Source organism: Carassius gibelio, chromosome A21, assembly GCF_023724105.1.
Source record: "Carassius gibelio isolate Cgi1373 ecotype wild population from Czech Republic chromosome A21, carGib1.2-hapl.c, whole genome shotgun sequence".
Lineage (NCBI taxonomy): Eukaryota > Metazoa > Chordata > Actinopteri > Cypriniformes > Cyprinidae > Carassius > Carassius gibelio.
This window is the reverse complement of record NC_068391.1, coordinates 6,127,909-6,139,924: the sequence shown is the minus strand read 5'-3', so window position 1 is coordinate 6,139,924 and position 12,016 is coordinate 6,127,909. Positions and strand designations below refer to the sequence as shown.

Below are 12,016 nucleotides of genomic sequence, written 5' to 3'. Positions count from 1 at the left end.
CAAAATGGTTGTGCTGCATACTATTATTGTAATACATTCAGGATTCTGGAAAATTCATTAATAAATTGCTGCTGTTGTTTAAGACATCATATTTCGAAATGAAGCCACCATGATGGCAAGTCAACATTCCCAGTCAGGTGGTGACTTCAAGAGTTGAGATGTTTAATACAAAAAATTAAGTCTAACGGTTGTAAATATACTACTTAGCAAAAGAAGATATTTAATAGTCATGAAATTATTCTCAGATCATATAATATAACATAGAATGGAAGATTGTAATTTTTTATTTATTCAAGCATCAAGCAAAATTAGCCTTTTATACCAGCCTAATCCCAATGTAAACAATGTTAAAGGGGTCATATGACATTGCTAAAATGAATATTATTTTGTGTATTTGGAGTAATGTAATGTGTTTATGCTGTTTAAGGTTAAAAAAACACATTATTTTCCACATATCATACATTATTGTTGCTCGTCTATTCCCCGCCTTTCTGAAACGTGTAGAAAGCTCATCGGTCTGAAAAGCGAGGTGTACGCTGATTGGCCAACTATCCAGTGCATAGTGACTGGCCGAATGCCTCAACCTTATGACGGAAATATTACACCCTTACCATAGTTTGATGCCGTGTGTCCCGGTGTGACAACACAAAACCAGTAAAACCCATTACAAACAAGGCATTTGTTGCATCCAGTGGGGATATAATAAATAATTATAAATTCAAATTAAATTTAATTTATGCATTTAGCAGACGCTTTTATCCAAAGCGACTTACAGTGCGTTCAGGCTATCAATTTTTACCTGTCATGTGTTCACGGGTAAACCGAACCCCCAACCTTGCGCTTGAGGATGGTGAGTGATAGGCCAGTGTTAAAGGCTACGCAGTTAGTTTTAATTTTCACAGTGGACTGTTGTAGTTTCATTCAGAAGTCGATGCACTTCTACAGTTGTAAGATTGTACTTTTTTGTTACAGAATAGTACCAAAACCTTACAGTTGTAAGTATATTAGTAGTATGTAAAATAATTTACGTTGCAGTAAGAGATTGCACTTTGCAATTCCTGTAAAACAGCATTTGTATATTTGTGTGTATATTTTATTTATTCATTTTTACAGAAGTAGTTGAATATTCCTTTTGTAAAGCTAGAGAACTTGTTTGACTCAATGTTTTGTAAGTTAGAGCCATGTGTTAATTAAGGTCTGAAATAAAACAGAATGAGAACTTAAATATTATGTGATTTAGTATGCTTGCTTATCATATAGGAAGTCATAAGAAATGACTCATTACAGTAAGGTAGTAGCCTAGTGAGAACAGGGTGTTGGGGGGGGGTCACCTTTTTTTCTCTTTTTCATCAAACCGCAGTTTTTGCAAGTTCCCGCAATTTCATCGCATAAGATTGCAAAAATATCCCGCATATTCCATCGCATTTTTTAAGAAAACCTACCTGAAAATCAAGGATTTTTGCCCGCAACAATCACAAAAAAAATCTGCGTTTTTCTGGAGGGACTGATTATACAGCCGTTGTGGTTAGACGGCATTGCAGGCTAATTTCCCAGGTTCAGGAAATGCAACTTAACCACTGATTTCTAGCTGTATCCCCTTTTTGGAAGGCCAAACAAAGTAGTTTTGCTTTCACAATGAAACACAGCGTCTCGACAACATGGCGGCGGCAGCAACAATACTACAGTGAGAATCAAAGTTAAACCTTCTTTCTTTGCGTGAACATTTGGGCGGTGTTATTATGCAGATCTTCCCACACAGTGACATAGACATGTGGGGGGTGTTAGAATGAGCCGTTTTAGGAGGGCGTGGATGAGTCTTAACTTTTATAAAGAATATCTCTTTGGGTCTGAGACTTCAGATCTTATCTAAGCACGACATAGCTTGCGACACTCCAAATAGAAAGGAAAACTTGAAATCGCATCATATGACCTCTTTAACTGTCAAGTAGGGAACTGAAAAAATAAAGACCCTGCCCGATCTCAGAAATGCTACAAGAATTATTTTTACTTTCAGGCAATGGATTTTCTCCAGTTTGTGGGTAAACTGATTTCTCATGGTCTAAAAAACAATGCAATGCTTGTTGACACCTAGATTGGCTGTCTTTAGTTGTCTAACACGCCTAACTGCATGTTCACATCTGATGAGATGTCAGTTGAAAATGGTGGATGTTCACACCCAAGCCTGTCTCACTCAACAGGCTTACTTTGTTCTCGGCATTTGGGTTGGAAACAGTGCACCGTGTTTCGTAAGTGCGAGTCCCTGATTTCAACTCTGCACATTTAAAATATTCTTAAATTAAATAATAAATGAGAAACTCTTGCTAGATGCTCACTGTGAAGATATCATGCTTCCTTCTCTTGAAATGTGACTTCCTGCTGGTTACACATGCTGACTAGGAGTGTGTTTACAGATGTCTTTGGCTTTAATGCTTTAAATGGATAATTCCCCACCAAAATAAATTTCTGCCATCATTTACTTTCCCCCCATGCCCTTTCAAACATGTTTGGCTTTCATCTATGCAACAAACAGAAGATATCTTGAAGAATGTTGGTATCAAAACACTTCCCCAATTCCTGATGGCTTCCATTGTATGGGGAAAAAAAAGAAAAAAAAAATCATATATATATATATATATATATATATATATATATATATATATATATATATATATATGGAAGTTAATGGGCACCAAAATAGTTCGGTTACCAACATATTTCAAAATATCATCTTTTGTTGTTCATAGAAGAAGGTAAGTCATACAGGTTTGAAAGGACATGAGATGACATGAAATTATACTCTCCCAGAATTCTATCTTTAGGGCAATTGCGTCTTTAACAGGTTAATAAAGCACAGAAAGTTTACTTTTTTTCTTTCATAGTCCTTGCAACTATGAATTATAAGTTACAGCACCTCTGTTTCTATTCTGTTTGTATTTTGTTTGGTTGGTTCAAGAATTTAAGTGACTGCACAGCTTTCAAATGCACCATAAAAATAACTGTTAACATTTACCCTTGGATCATACAATGTGAACATTCACATACGCCCTGGCTATCCCTTCTTTTTACAATTGTTAGACGTCTCAGTCAGGTGTGTATTAATTCTACATGCTACCCTATTTAGCCATTCCTCCTTCCTTCCCTCCTTTGGATTCTATCTCCAGTGTGTTCCATAGCCCCACCCCTTTGGCCCTAGCCACTCCTCCGGCCCCTCCCCCTGATTCCTGTGCCTGGAACATGCTGTAGCTCAGACAGTAGACACAGCAGAGCCACAGGGACGGTGTAACACACTCAGCACAAGTAAACATGGGCCAGATCTTCAGCGGGAACCGTAACACGCAGGACCAACCGGCCCTGCAGGACGCCGCTGTAGAGCAACAGGTCTTACTTACTAGATATAATTGTATTGAGATCTCAGAGTACTGTGCAGTGATGGGTTTGTTTAATATTGTGCAAGTGTGTTTGAGGTGCAGTGACTGACTTGACAGTGTGAAGATTTCAAATGTGCGCAAGAGTTTTAATTCAGTGTGCTGGTCAGGAGGTCTTGGCTTTGGTCCCACAGTGACTGTCCGAGGGAGGAGGAGGTCTGGAATGTGTGAGGAATGCTGGGAAATGTTTTACAAAAAGTGGAACTATAGGGACTTTTCAGTCTCTGTTATCTGTTACTGGCAATATTATGTCAAACCCAGGTGTTGCAATGTGCAGTAGTTGTTTGTTGATAGCGTCTCAGGGTGTGTTTCTTAAAGGTGCGCTGTGATTCATTAGACTATAAGTGATTATACACTATTAAAAATAAAAACATCTTTATTGGCATCTGTGGTTCCATGAAGAACCTTTAACATCCATGGGAATTTTCCATTCAACAAGGCTGTTTCTAAAAGGATAGGTGAAAGGTAGCTGTGTCATTTTGAGCATGAGCAGAGCTCTCTGTGTGGCTGATGTTGTCCAAGTGCTGCTCATTCAAGCAGCGCAACATGCCAGTATGATTCAGCATCAGCTACTGATGTTAATGCCCCGAAGGAAGATACTTGCTCACTTTCACTGGGGAGAATGTGTATTGTAAATTTCTGTGCAGATGTTTTAACATTTAACAAAAAAAAAATCCTAGTGAGACATTAATTTATTTTATAATGCGTTTTTGACTACTCAGAAGTTTACTTATTTTAATCTGTCATAATATTTGCTGTCATATTGACATATATTAATGAACTACTGTATAATAAAAACTAAATTATTTTGATTGATTTGAATCATTTATATACCAGAACATATTTTGATCATAATTTTGAATGATTAATGACTTATAGCAATGAGGATAATAATAATAATAATAATAATAATAATAATAATAATAGAACTTTATTTTTTATTTTTTGTATTTTTTTTAAAAGACTTACAAATGAATATTGAATAGTTAATGATCAGTTCAGAAGAGCAGGTCAGAATTTAATAATGATATTGGTAAAAATTTTTGAATGATGCCATACTAATTCAAGCCTTACAGAAGCTATGTATACATACAAACAATGCTCAATGAAAGTTAATCTTCAAAAACAATAAAAATGTAATGCTATGGTTAAATGTAATCTTTAGCAAATCTCAATTTACTTGTAGCATGTTGAATTCTTAATTGTAATTATAGTGATTTATAATTTTTAATGTTGTGTCGGACAAAATAGTTCTTTATTTTGTTTATTCTGAATTCTGAGTTCTTAATTCTAAAACATTAATTCTGTTTTCAAGTGAGCTGAGCGTATTGATCTACAGTGGTTTGTGCACTCAGTGATGCATTATTGATCTGAACAGACAGAGGAACATGTGTTCCAACAGCACAATAGCACACACAACTATTTCTATTTCTGTATGTTTGAGTCTGTAGGTGTGTATATTTGCAGGTTGAACAGCTAATATTTGGGTATTTACAGCATGGGATGGTATTTTTGAACCCCAGTTTGTCTCAGAGATGGGCTGTTAGATTTCTCAGCTGTTGAATTAGTACAGAACACTGTGTGAATGCAAGAGCCTCATCTTGAATGCAAACCTGTCTTGTAAGGTTAAACATCTGACATGGTAGAAAGCCCTTGAGTCCATAAAGGAGATCCAAACATGTTCTGAACATAATCAGAGACTGAATCAAAAACATTATTGTGTTCATTGCCTAATCATTGTTCAAGCATGATGTCATACATCATGAGTTGTACAAGAGCTCAATTTTTTTTAACCATTCACCAAAGCTCTGTTCCAAATCCAATTGAGTTAACCTCCCGATGCAACATGTTATGGCATCACAATTGTGTTAGATGTCATTATGCTGACAATGTTGGACAAATTCTAAGGCATTGGCACATGTACTGTAATTTGTGGAGAATTAGCAAGTTCATCACGATTATTGATTGAAAGAAATCAAATAAAAATAGTTCTCTATTTATCTAATCTAATTATGTATTTTTTTTGTATATGCAGCATGCTAATGTCAACTCAGTCTCTGTGAAGGTATTTGTGTAGCACAGTGCTTCCTAAGTAGCAGGCAGTAGACAAAAAGGCATCTCACTCGATTTTGGAACAGAACCTGTTTTTGAACTTGTTTATGCGTTATGCTTGAATAAGTGACAAACAGTAAACTGAATTCAGATGCCTGACTCTTGGAGAGAAACTCAATCAACAAACCAAATGGAGAGCAAACTACCAAATATAGTAAACTTTTTTACTATATGTTAAGTGTTCTCCTAAAATATTGCAAAATTAACTATAAAAATGTACATTATTTAAAATGTACAGTCTTTCTAATTGATATATATTGATCTTGATATAAAGTACAGACTATTGGCCTTTTTTTTTGGCTAAAAGGGACCATTTGATATGTCCAAACTGTTTCAAACACATTATCACAAGACAGAAAACGGTCTGTGATATATTCTATAATTAGCGCTAAAAGCTCTGACTTACAGCACCTCAGTTATCATGGAAATCATATTTTTTATTGCCAATGAGATGTGAATGCTAACGGGTAGCTTTCTCCAGCTCTGTTGGAACTCAAGGACCGCTCAAACAAACAGAGTAGTGTTTAAACAGAGCAACCTCCGAGTTCTGTAGAGCTTTTACAGAGCCTTGTTTGTTTTCTAGTTTTTCTATTCTGATTGTCAGTTCTGAGCCTGCAGAACTTGAAATGCACATACATAGACTTCGTGGCCTTCTGAGATTCACTCCTACAGTAGGTTTCATCACTTTCACCTCTCGAACTCGGTGTCTGGGTGGGACTCTGATGACAGACTCATTTACTAACAGATATGGGTTGCTATGCAACGCTCCTGTTTAGTCACTCACTGTCACATGTCATGCCGAGGCCTGCTTCATGTTCACAATTCACACACCTCTCCTTGCTCAAGCGATCTCAAAAACACTTTCCCAAATAATTCCTATTTATTTTAGCGATGCATCAAATCATAGAATTAAAATGGGCTGAATTTGTGTCGCCTTTAAACAGATGGACAGTGAAGAGATCTGGTTCTTTTAGTTGTTCTATCAGGACAGGATACTTAACTCGAGCACTGTTGCGTTGGGTCAATGGTTCTTTCCTGTTTCCCTTATTTGGTTTCGGTCAAAGGTCCCCTGCCTCAGAAGTGGCTTTGTGGAACGCAACTGCATTCCAGGATTCGCATGACAACAAACACAGAATTTGGTTTTATGTTGGAGTTTGGTGTGTTTTGTGATAAGCGCATTGTAAAGCTCAAAATCTCCGCCCAGCTGCACCCACTGTGAATGATTTTGTTGTCACCAATGTATGATCTTTGTCACTTGGATGAAATCTAAATGTGAGATAGAACACGCATTTAAGCTGTGCAAAATGTTCTACCATATTGCCATAAAAATATACAGAACCACAGAAAAACCATAGTAATTACATTTTTGGGCATGATGGTCGTTATATATGTAAATACTGATGACACAGCTATTGTGGTCCTGGGGATGCAATTTCAAGACCATCCTTTGTTCTCAACTCCTGCCTCCAATTTCCTGTCTTGCTCTACTTCCCTTGCATCTTATGTTTTTACTTTGGGTTATATAATATAATATAATACGATTTAATAGACATTACATCAAATCCATTTTAAGGTCTTATAATATCTATTGAAAGATCTTGTTTATCTATGTATGTTTGTATGTGTGTGTATGTGTATGTGTATAAACATACATACATGCTGCTAGTAATAAATTTTTATGTTTTAAAATCCTGTTTTTTTAATACACCCCTGCATTCCTGTCAGATAAATATTGCACTACTTCTCCCAGAAAATTGTTGCAATTACAAATGCTTTGGTATTCTCATATTTATTTCTTTTGGTTGTATAAAAAAAACTGAGAAAAAAACAAATGTGAGACACTCTATACAGAACTCCAAAAATAGACTAGACAAAATTATTGACACCCTTTGGAACAATTAGTGAAATCAATCGCTTCCTGTAACCATCGGTAAGTTTCTTACAGCTCTCTACTGGAATTTTGGACCACGCTTCTTTTGCCAACTTCCCCAGGTCTTTGAGATTTGAAGGTTTTCTCCTCCCAGCTGCTGTTTGGAGATCTCTCCACAGGTGCTCTCTGGGATGTAGATCTGGACTCATTTCTGGCCACTTCAGAACCCTCCAGTGCTTTGTCTTAAATCATTTTGGGTGCTTGTTGAAATATGTTATGGCTCATTGTCCTGCTGTAAGACCAGTGACCTCTGACGGAGACCCAGCTTTCTCACACTGAGCCATACCTTGCAGCCCAGAATTCTTTAGTGGTCTTCAGATTTCATAATGCCATGCACACATTCAAGATATCCAGTGCCTGAGGCTGCAAAACAACCCCAAAATATCAGTGAACCTCCACCATGACTGACTACAGAGACCTTGTTCTTTTCTTTGCAGTCCTCATTTCATTTTCTGAAGACAATAGAATGATGTTTTTTGTTTTTTTTTTTACCAAAAACTCTATCTTAGTCTCATCTGTCCACAGGACATTTTGGCTTATTCTGGTAAGTTTCGGCAAACTCCAATCAGCCTTTTTTATGTTTGTATGTCAGCAGAGGGTCTTTCTGGGTCTCCTAGTCCTATTATAGTGTCCCTTTTCATTCAGATAGCGACGGATAGTGCGAGCTGTCACTGTTGTACCCTGTGCCTGCAGGTCAGCTTGAATTTGAATGGAAGTTGACTGAGGTTCTATATCAGCTCTTTGAACAATCCTTCGTTGCAGTCTTTCATCGTTTCATGTATTGATGTTTTGACATCGACTTGTAGCTTTGAGAATGTTTTTCCACAATTTTTGTTCTCAAATCCTCATACAGTTCTTTACTCTTCTTTCTTTTGTCCATGCTCAGTGCGGCACACATAGACTCTCATCACAAAGGTTAAGTCAACTTTCCCCATTTTAACTGTTTGCAAGTGTGATTTCTATGTTGCCAGCACCTACAGGTGACTTGAAATACAAAATAAAGGAGCATTACTTGCTTGAAATACAATTATTTCTCAAGATTCTGAAAAGGGGCCAATCATTTTGTCCAGTCCGTTTTCCGAGTTCTGTGTAGTAGAATGTCTCAGATTTGGCTTTTTGTGTTTTTCAAATAATAATAAGAAAAAGATAATCCAAAAGTATTTGTAATTAAAATACTAGGGAGAAGTTGTGCATTATCTGACTAGAAATGCAGGGGTGCCAATATTTTTGTCCATCACTGCACACACACTTTTTGTTTTGTTTTTATTGTAACCATTATCAAACTATTACACATCTGCTTATTTTAGTCATCTGGGAGGGTTAAAGTTCTCATTGATCAACTTCGGATGTTTGTTGACCAATGTTTGCACCAGAGGGCACTGTTCTATCATAGAAGTGGTCTTGGTTTTGCCATGTTTGGGGGTTTGTATTCAAAATGGCATCCTGTCAGAACAAACAAAACCGTTAAGCTTTTTGTTTTATCAGTAGGAGTGTATATGAAGACTACGTAACCACACCATCTTCCTCTTACATAAGCACTAGCACCAATTCTGCAGCAAGTCCAAGCTTCCGTTTAAAGCAGGGCCTATGACTCACCCAGTTGTTTTTCATCCTGTCTTTTTACCTTATGTGCATAAACTCATTTTCTCTCTCTTTCTCTCTGTCCCCCTTTCTCTCTGTTCTTTATCCATGCTTTGGGTGTGGTGGACTGACGGGCATGTGATGCTGTTTCTATCTCTCTCTGGGCTGATGGTAGGTTTTCAGTTCAGATTCCTGAGCAGTGAGTGTATTAGACACACCCAGTCTGACAGGCAAGAACTGGGAGGTTTGTACTGTCTGCACTGCAACTTTTTTCTTCACCAGCCTCTACAGAAATGTGCACAACTTCTTATCAGTCCAGACCAGCCCAGACCCCCTCAAACCACTGCAGTCGCCCTATCTTTGAAACCCATAACCACCACCCCAACTCCAACTTTCTTATAGTAGTATGGAAACAGACTTGTGTTCATTTCTCCTGGCTCGCTTTGCAGATGGGCGGAACACTTCTCTACTTGGAGGGAGGGGCATCTGCTGACAACGTGGTGGAGTGGGAGGAGTTGAAGGCTTCTGGCTTCACTGTTGGGTGTGTTTCTGTTAGTGTATGCGTCTGTGCATAAGGGATATATTTTGTTTATTTCAGCCTAAAGGATTTTGAAGTGACTGTCTTTTAGATTGGATTACAGGGGAAAGTGAAACGGAACAGTTTTGTTACAGATGGTACGTATCTGCAGCTCTTGCATTTCTGTCTGTGGTTTCCTGCCACTGTACCTGATAGCTGAAGTTGTGCCAACTGCACTGCAGTTTGTGGAAACGATTACAGTGCTTTTGGCACGAACGAAACTGTGCTTGCTTCATTGTTGTTTGAGAGACTGAAAAGGCCTCTGTTTATTCTTACTGATTCATCTGACCAGACTTCATCTAATCAGGAAATTGTTAATAAAGCTGGTTACTAAGTTTACAGTTTTTTTTGCTGTTGACTGCATTGGATTTAGCTTTAGAAGGTTTTAAGTTTATGATTTCTGATTTCCTGGCATGCAATTCTGCATGTCAGAACACTATAGTATACCATTCACAATTACATTTAGCCTAAACTTTGCTGCTGACCATTTAGTACTGTATATACTTAAAGATTGTTTGCAAGTAGCAACTTGAAGTCATTTTTCAAATTGATTCCTTTGTTCCTTCATAATAATGTGATGGAATTTGTAATGTACAAGCCAACATTTAAGTCATTATCAGTCAGAATTGATAATATTTGCATAAATCATTTCTCTAGTCCCAGAATTGATTGCAGACACTTAACTAGTTGGTCCTGAAATACAATCTGCCCTATGTCATGCTAATCTCTTCGCTAATGAACCTCTCATTATGCTAGTTAAACCTTCCATTCTTAAACCTCAGTGCTAACTGCTAACATCATATCGTCGTTTCATCCTAGTTGTCATAATACAGAAATGTTGTCGTCATGGTTACCTAATAGCTGGTCTTAAACAAACATTTGAATGTGAAACTTCAGACGTCACATGAATTAACTTTCCGTAACCACAGAGGGTACTTTTGAGGTGGCCTGTGTGGAGACGTGCATAAATCATGATCTTTTTTAAAGAATAGAATCAAACAAGGAGGTTACTGCTGACAGATTTCTCCTGTTTAATAGTGCTTTGGAGGGAGTTTGAGCTCTTGGGGTGTAAGAATCAATGCTAACATAGCTTACTTCTGTTTATAAATCACCAGTTGTTATGTTAATAGGGTGTGTCTACAGAATTATTGTGCGACTCCACCAAACTTGCTGCTTCAGGATAGTTGAATTAGATGAGGGCAGTGGGACTGAGGCTAAAACAGGTTGGAGAAGACCTGTGTGGTTTGTACCCAACCCGTGTTGCTATTTCCATTGTCACATTAGCTAACGCCTGCTAACACATTGTGATTTCTGGGAGGAGTTGTCAGAATGTGCACAGATGTTGTGTGAGAGATCAGTTAGTGATAGTTAGATTGTCCGTCAGGAATTTTGACCATTGTTATATTGAGATAAGATGTGAGCTTGTCATTTAGGATGGTGTGAATCATGTGGTCATATTTTTAGACTATTTTAATCATAACATTTAAAAGAAAAATGATTTCAACTGCTCATTATTTAGAGGATCCTCTGTTGTAGTTACATTGAGATATGTGGAATGTTTTGAATGCAGTCAGCATCAAATTCATTTCAGTACTTCTATACATATCGCCCCTTTTAATTGTACATGGCCTGTCTTTACCCACAAAGTTACCCATAATGCTTTGTTTTTTTTTGTGTGTGTGTTTTTTTGCTGAGCATGCATAGTGTTTACCTGACAAAAAGGCATGTATCTAGGTGGTTTCTTACACGCAACGTTTAGCTCTACACCCATGCACATTCAATTCATGTACTCTCAGTAGCTCTGTTATGGGCTTCCACCTTTTTCTGTTGTATTGTTGTTAAATGGGTTGGGTTATTATGGTATCAGCCAAGTATTTCCAAAAGATATAAATAAAATACTTAAGTTTCAAGAGTTTTTTCTAATGTTGTCCATATGCTCAGAGCCAGCACTTTTATTATCGTTGGTGCTCATGTATCTTTATTTAGTGGCTCAGAGAAAGAACACTGAGTGTTGATGTATGCTAAGGGCCCTTGCACAGATTATTTGGTAGCAAAGTGTCTTTGACGGTCAAAGATCAGTACAATGGCAAGGATTTGAGCATCAAAACGTCCTGAATTACTATTCTGTGAGCCCTTACTTATCATTTAAAAAAGTTTTAGAAGTTACGGCCTAGTGGACTGGTTAGCACATACTGTATATGACCCTGGACCACAAAACCAGTCTTAAGTGTCAATTTTTCGAAATTTTGATTTATACATCATCTGAAAGCTGAGTTGGTTTATTAGGATCGGACAATATTTGGCCGAGATACTGTACAACTATTTGAAAATCTGGAATCTGACGGGTGCAACAAAATCTAAATACTGAGGAAATCCGTTTTGATATATTAA

At 37.3% G+C, this 12,016-nt stretch overlaps 1 protein-coding gene across 14 annotated transcripts in view; it reads left to right on the top strand.

Annotated features, from left to right (window-relative positions):
• LOC127941665 (calpastatin) overlaps nt 1-12,016 on the top strand; it is a 30,890-nt gene that overhangs the window by 3,470 nt on the left and 15,404 nt on the right. For 3 of the 14 annotated variants that reach the window (XM_052536995.1, XM_052536994.1, XM_052536985.1), the window contains exon 1: nt 3,227-3,378. The exons of 9 other annotated variants lie outside the window; for them this stretch is intronic. In XM_052536995.1, coding sequence (XP_052392955.1) covers nt 3,304-3,378 — 75 coding nt within the window. In that variant the 5' untranslated portion in view covers nt 3,227-3,303. Of the gene's footprint in view, nt 1-3,226; nt 3,379-9,560; nt 9,724-12,016 lie in introns of those variants that run through there. 2 more of the 14 variants (XM_052536996.1, XM_052536987.1) reach the window with 1 other exon arrangement.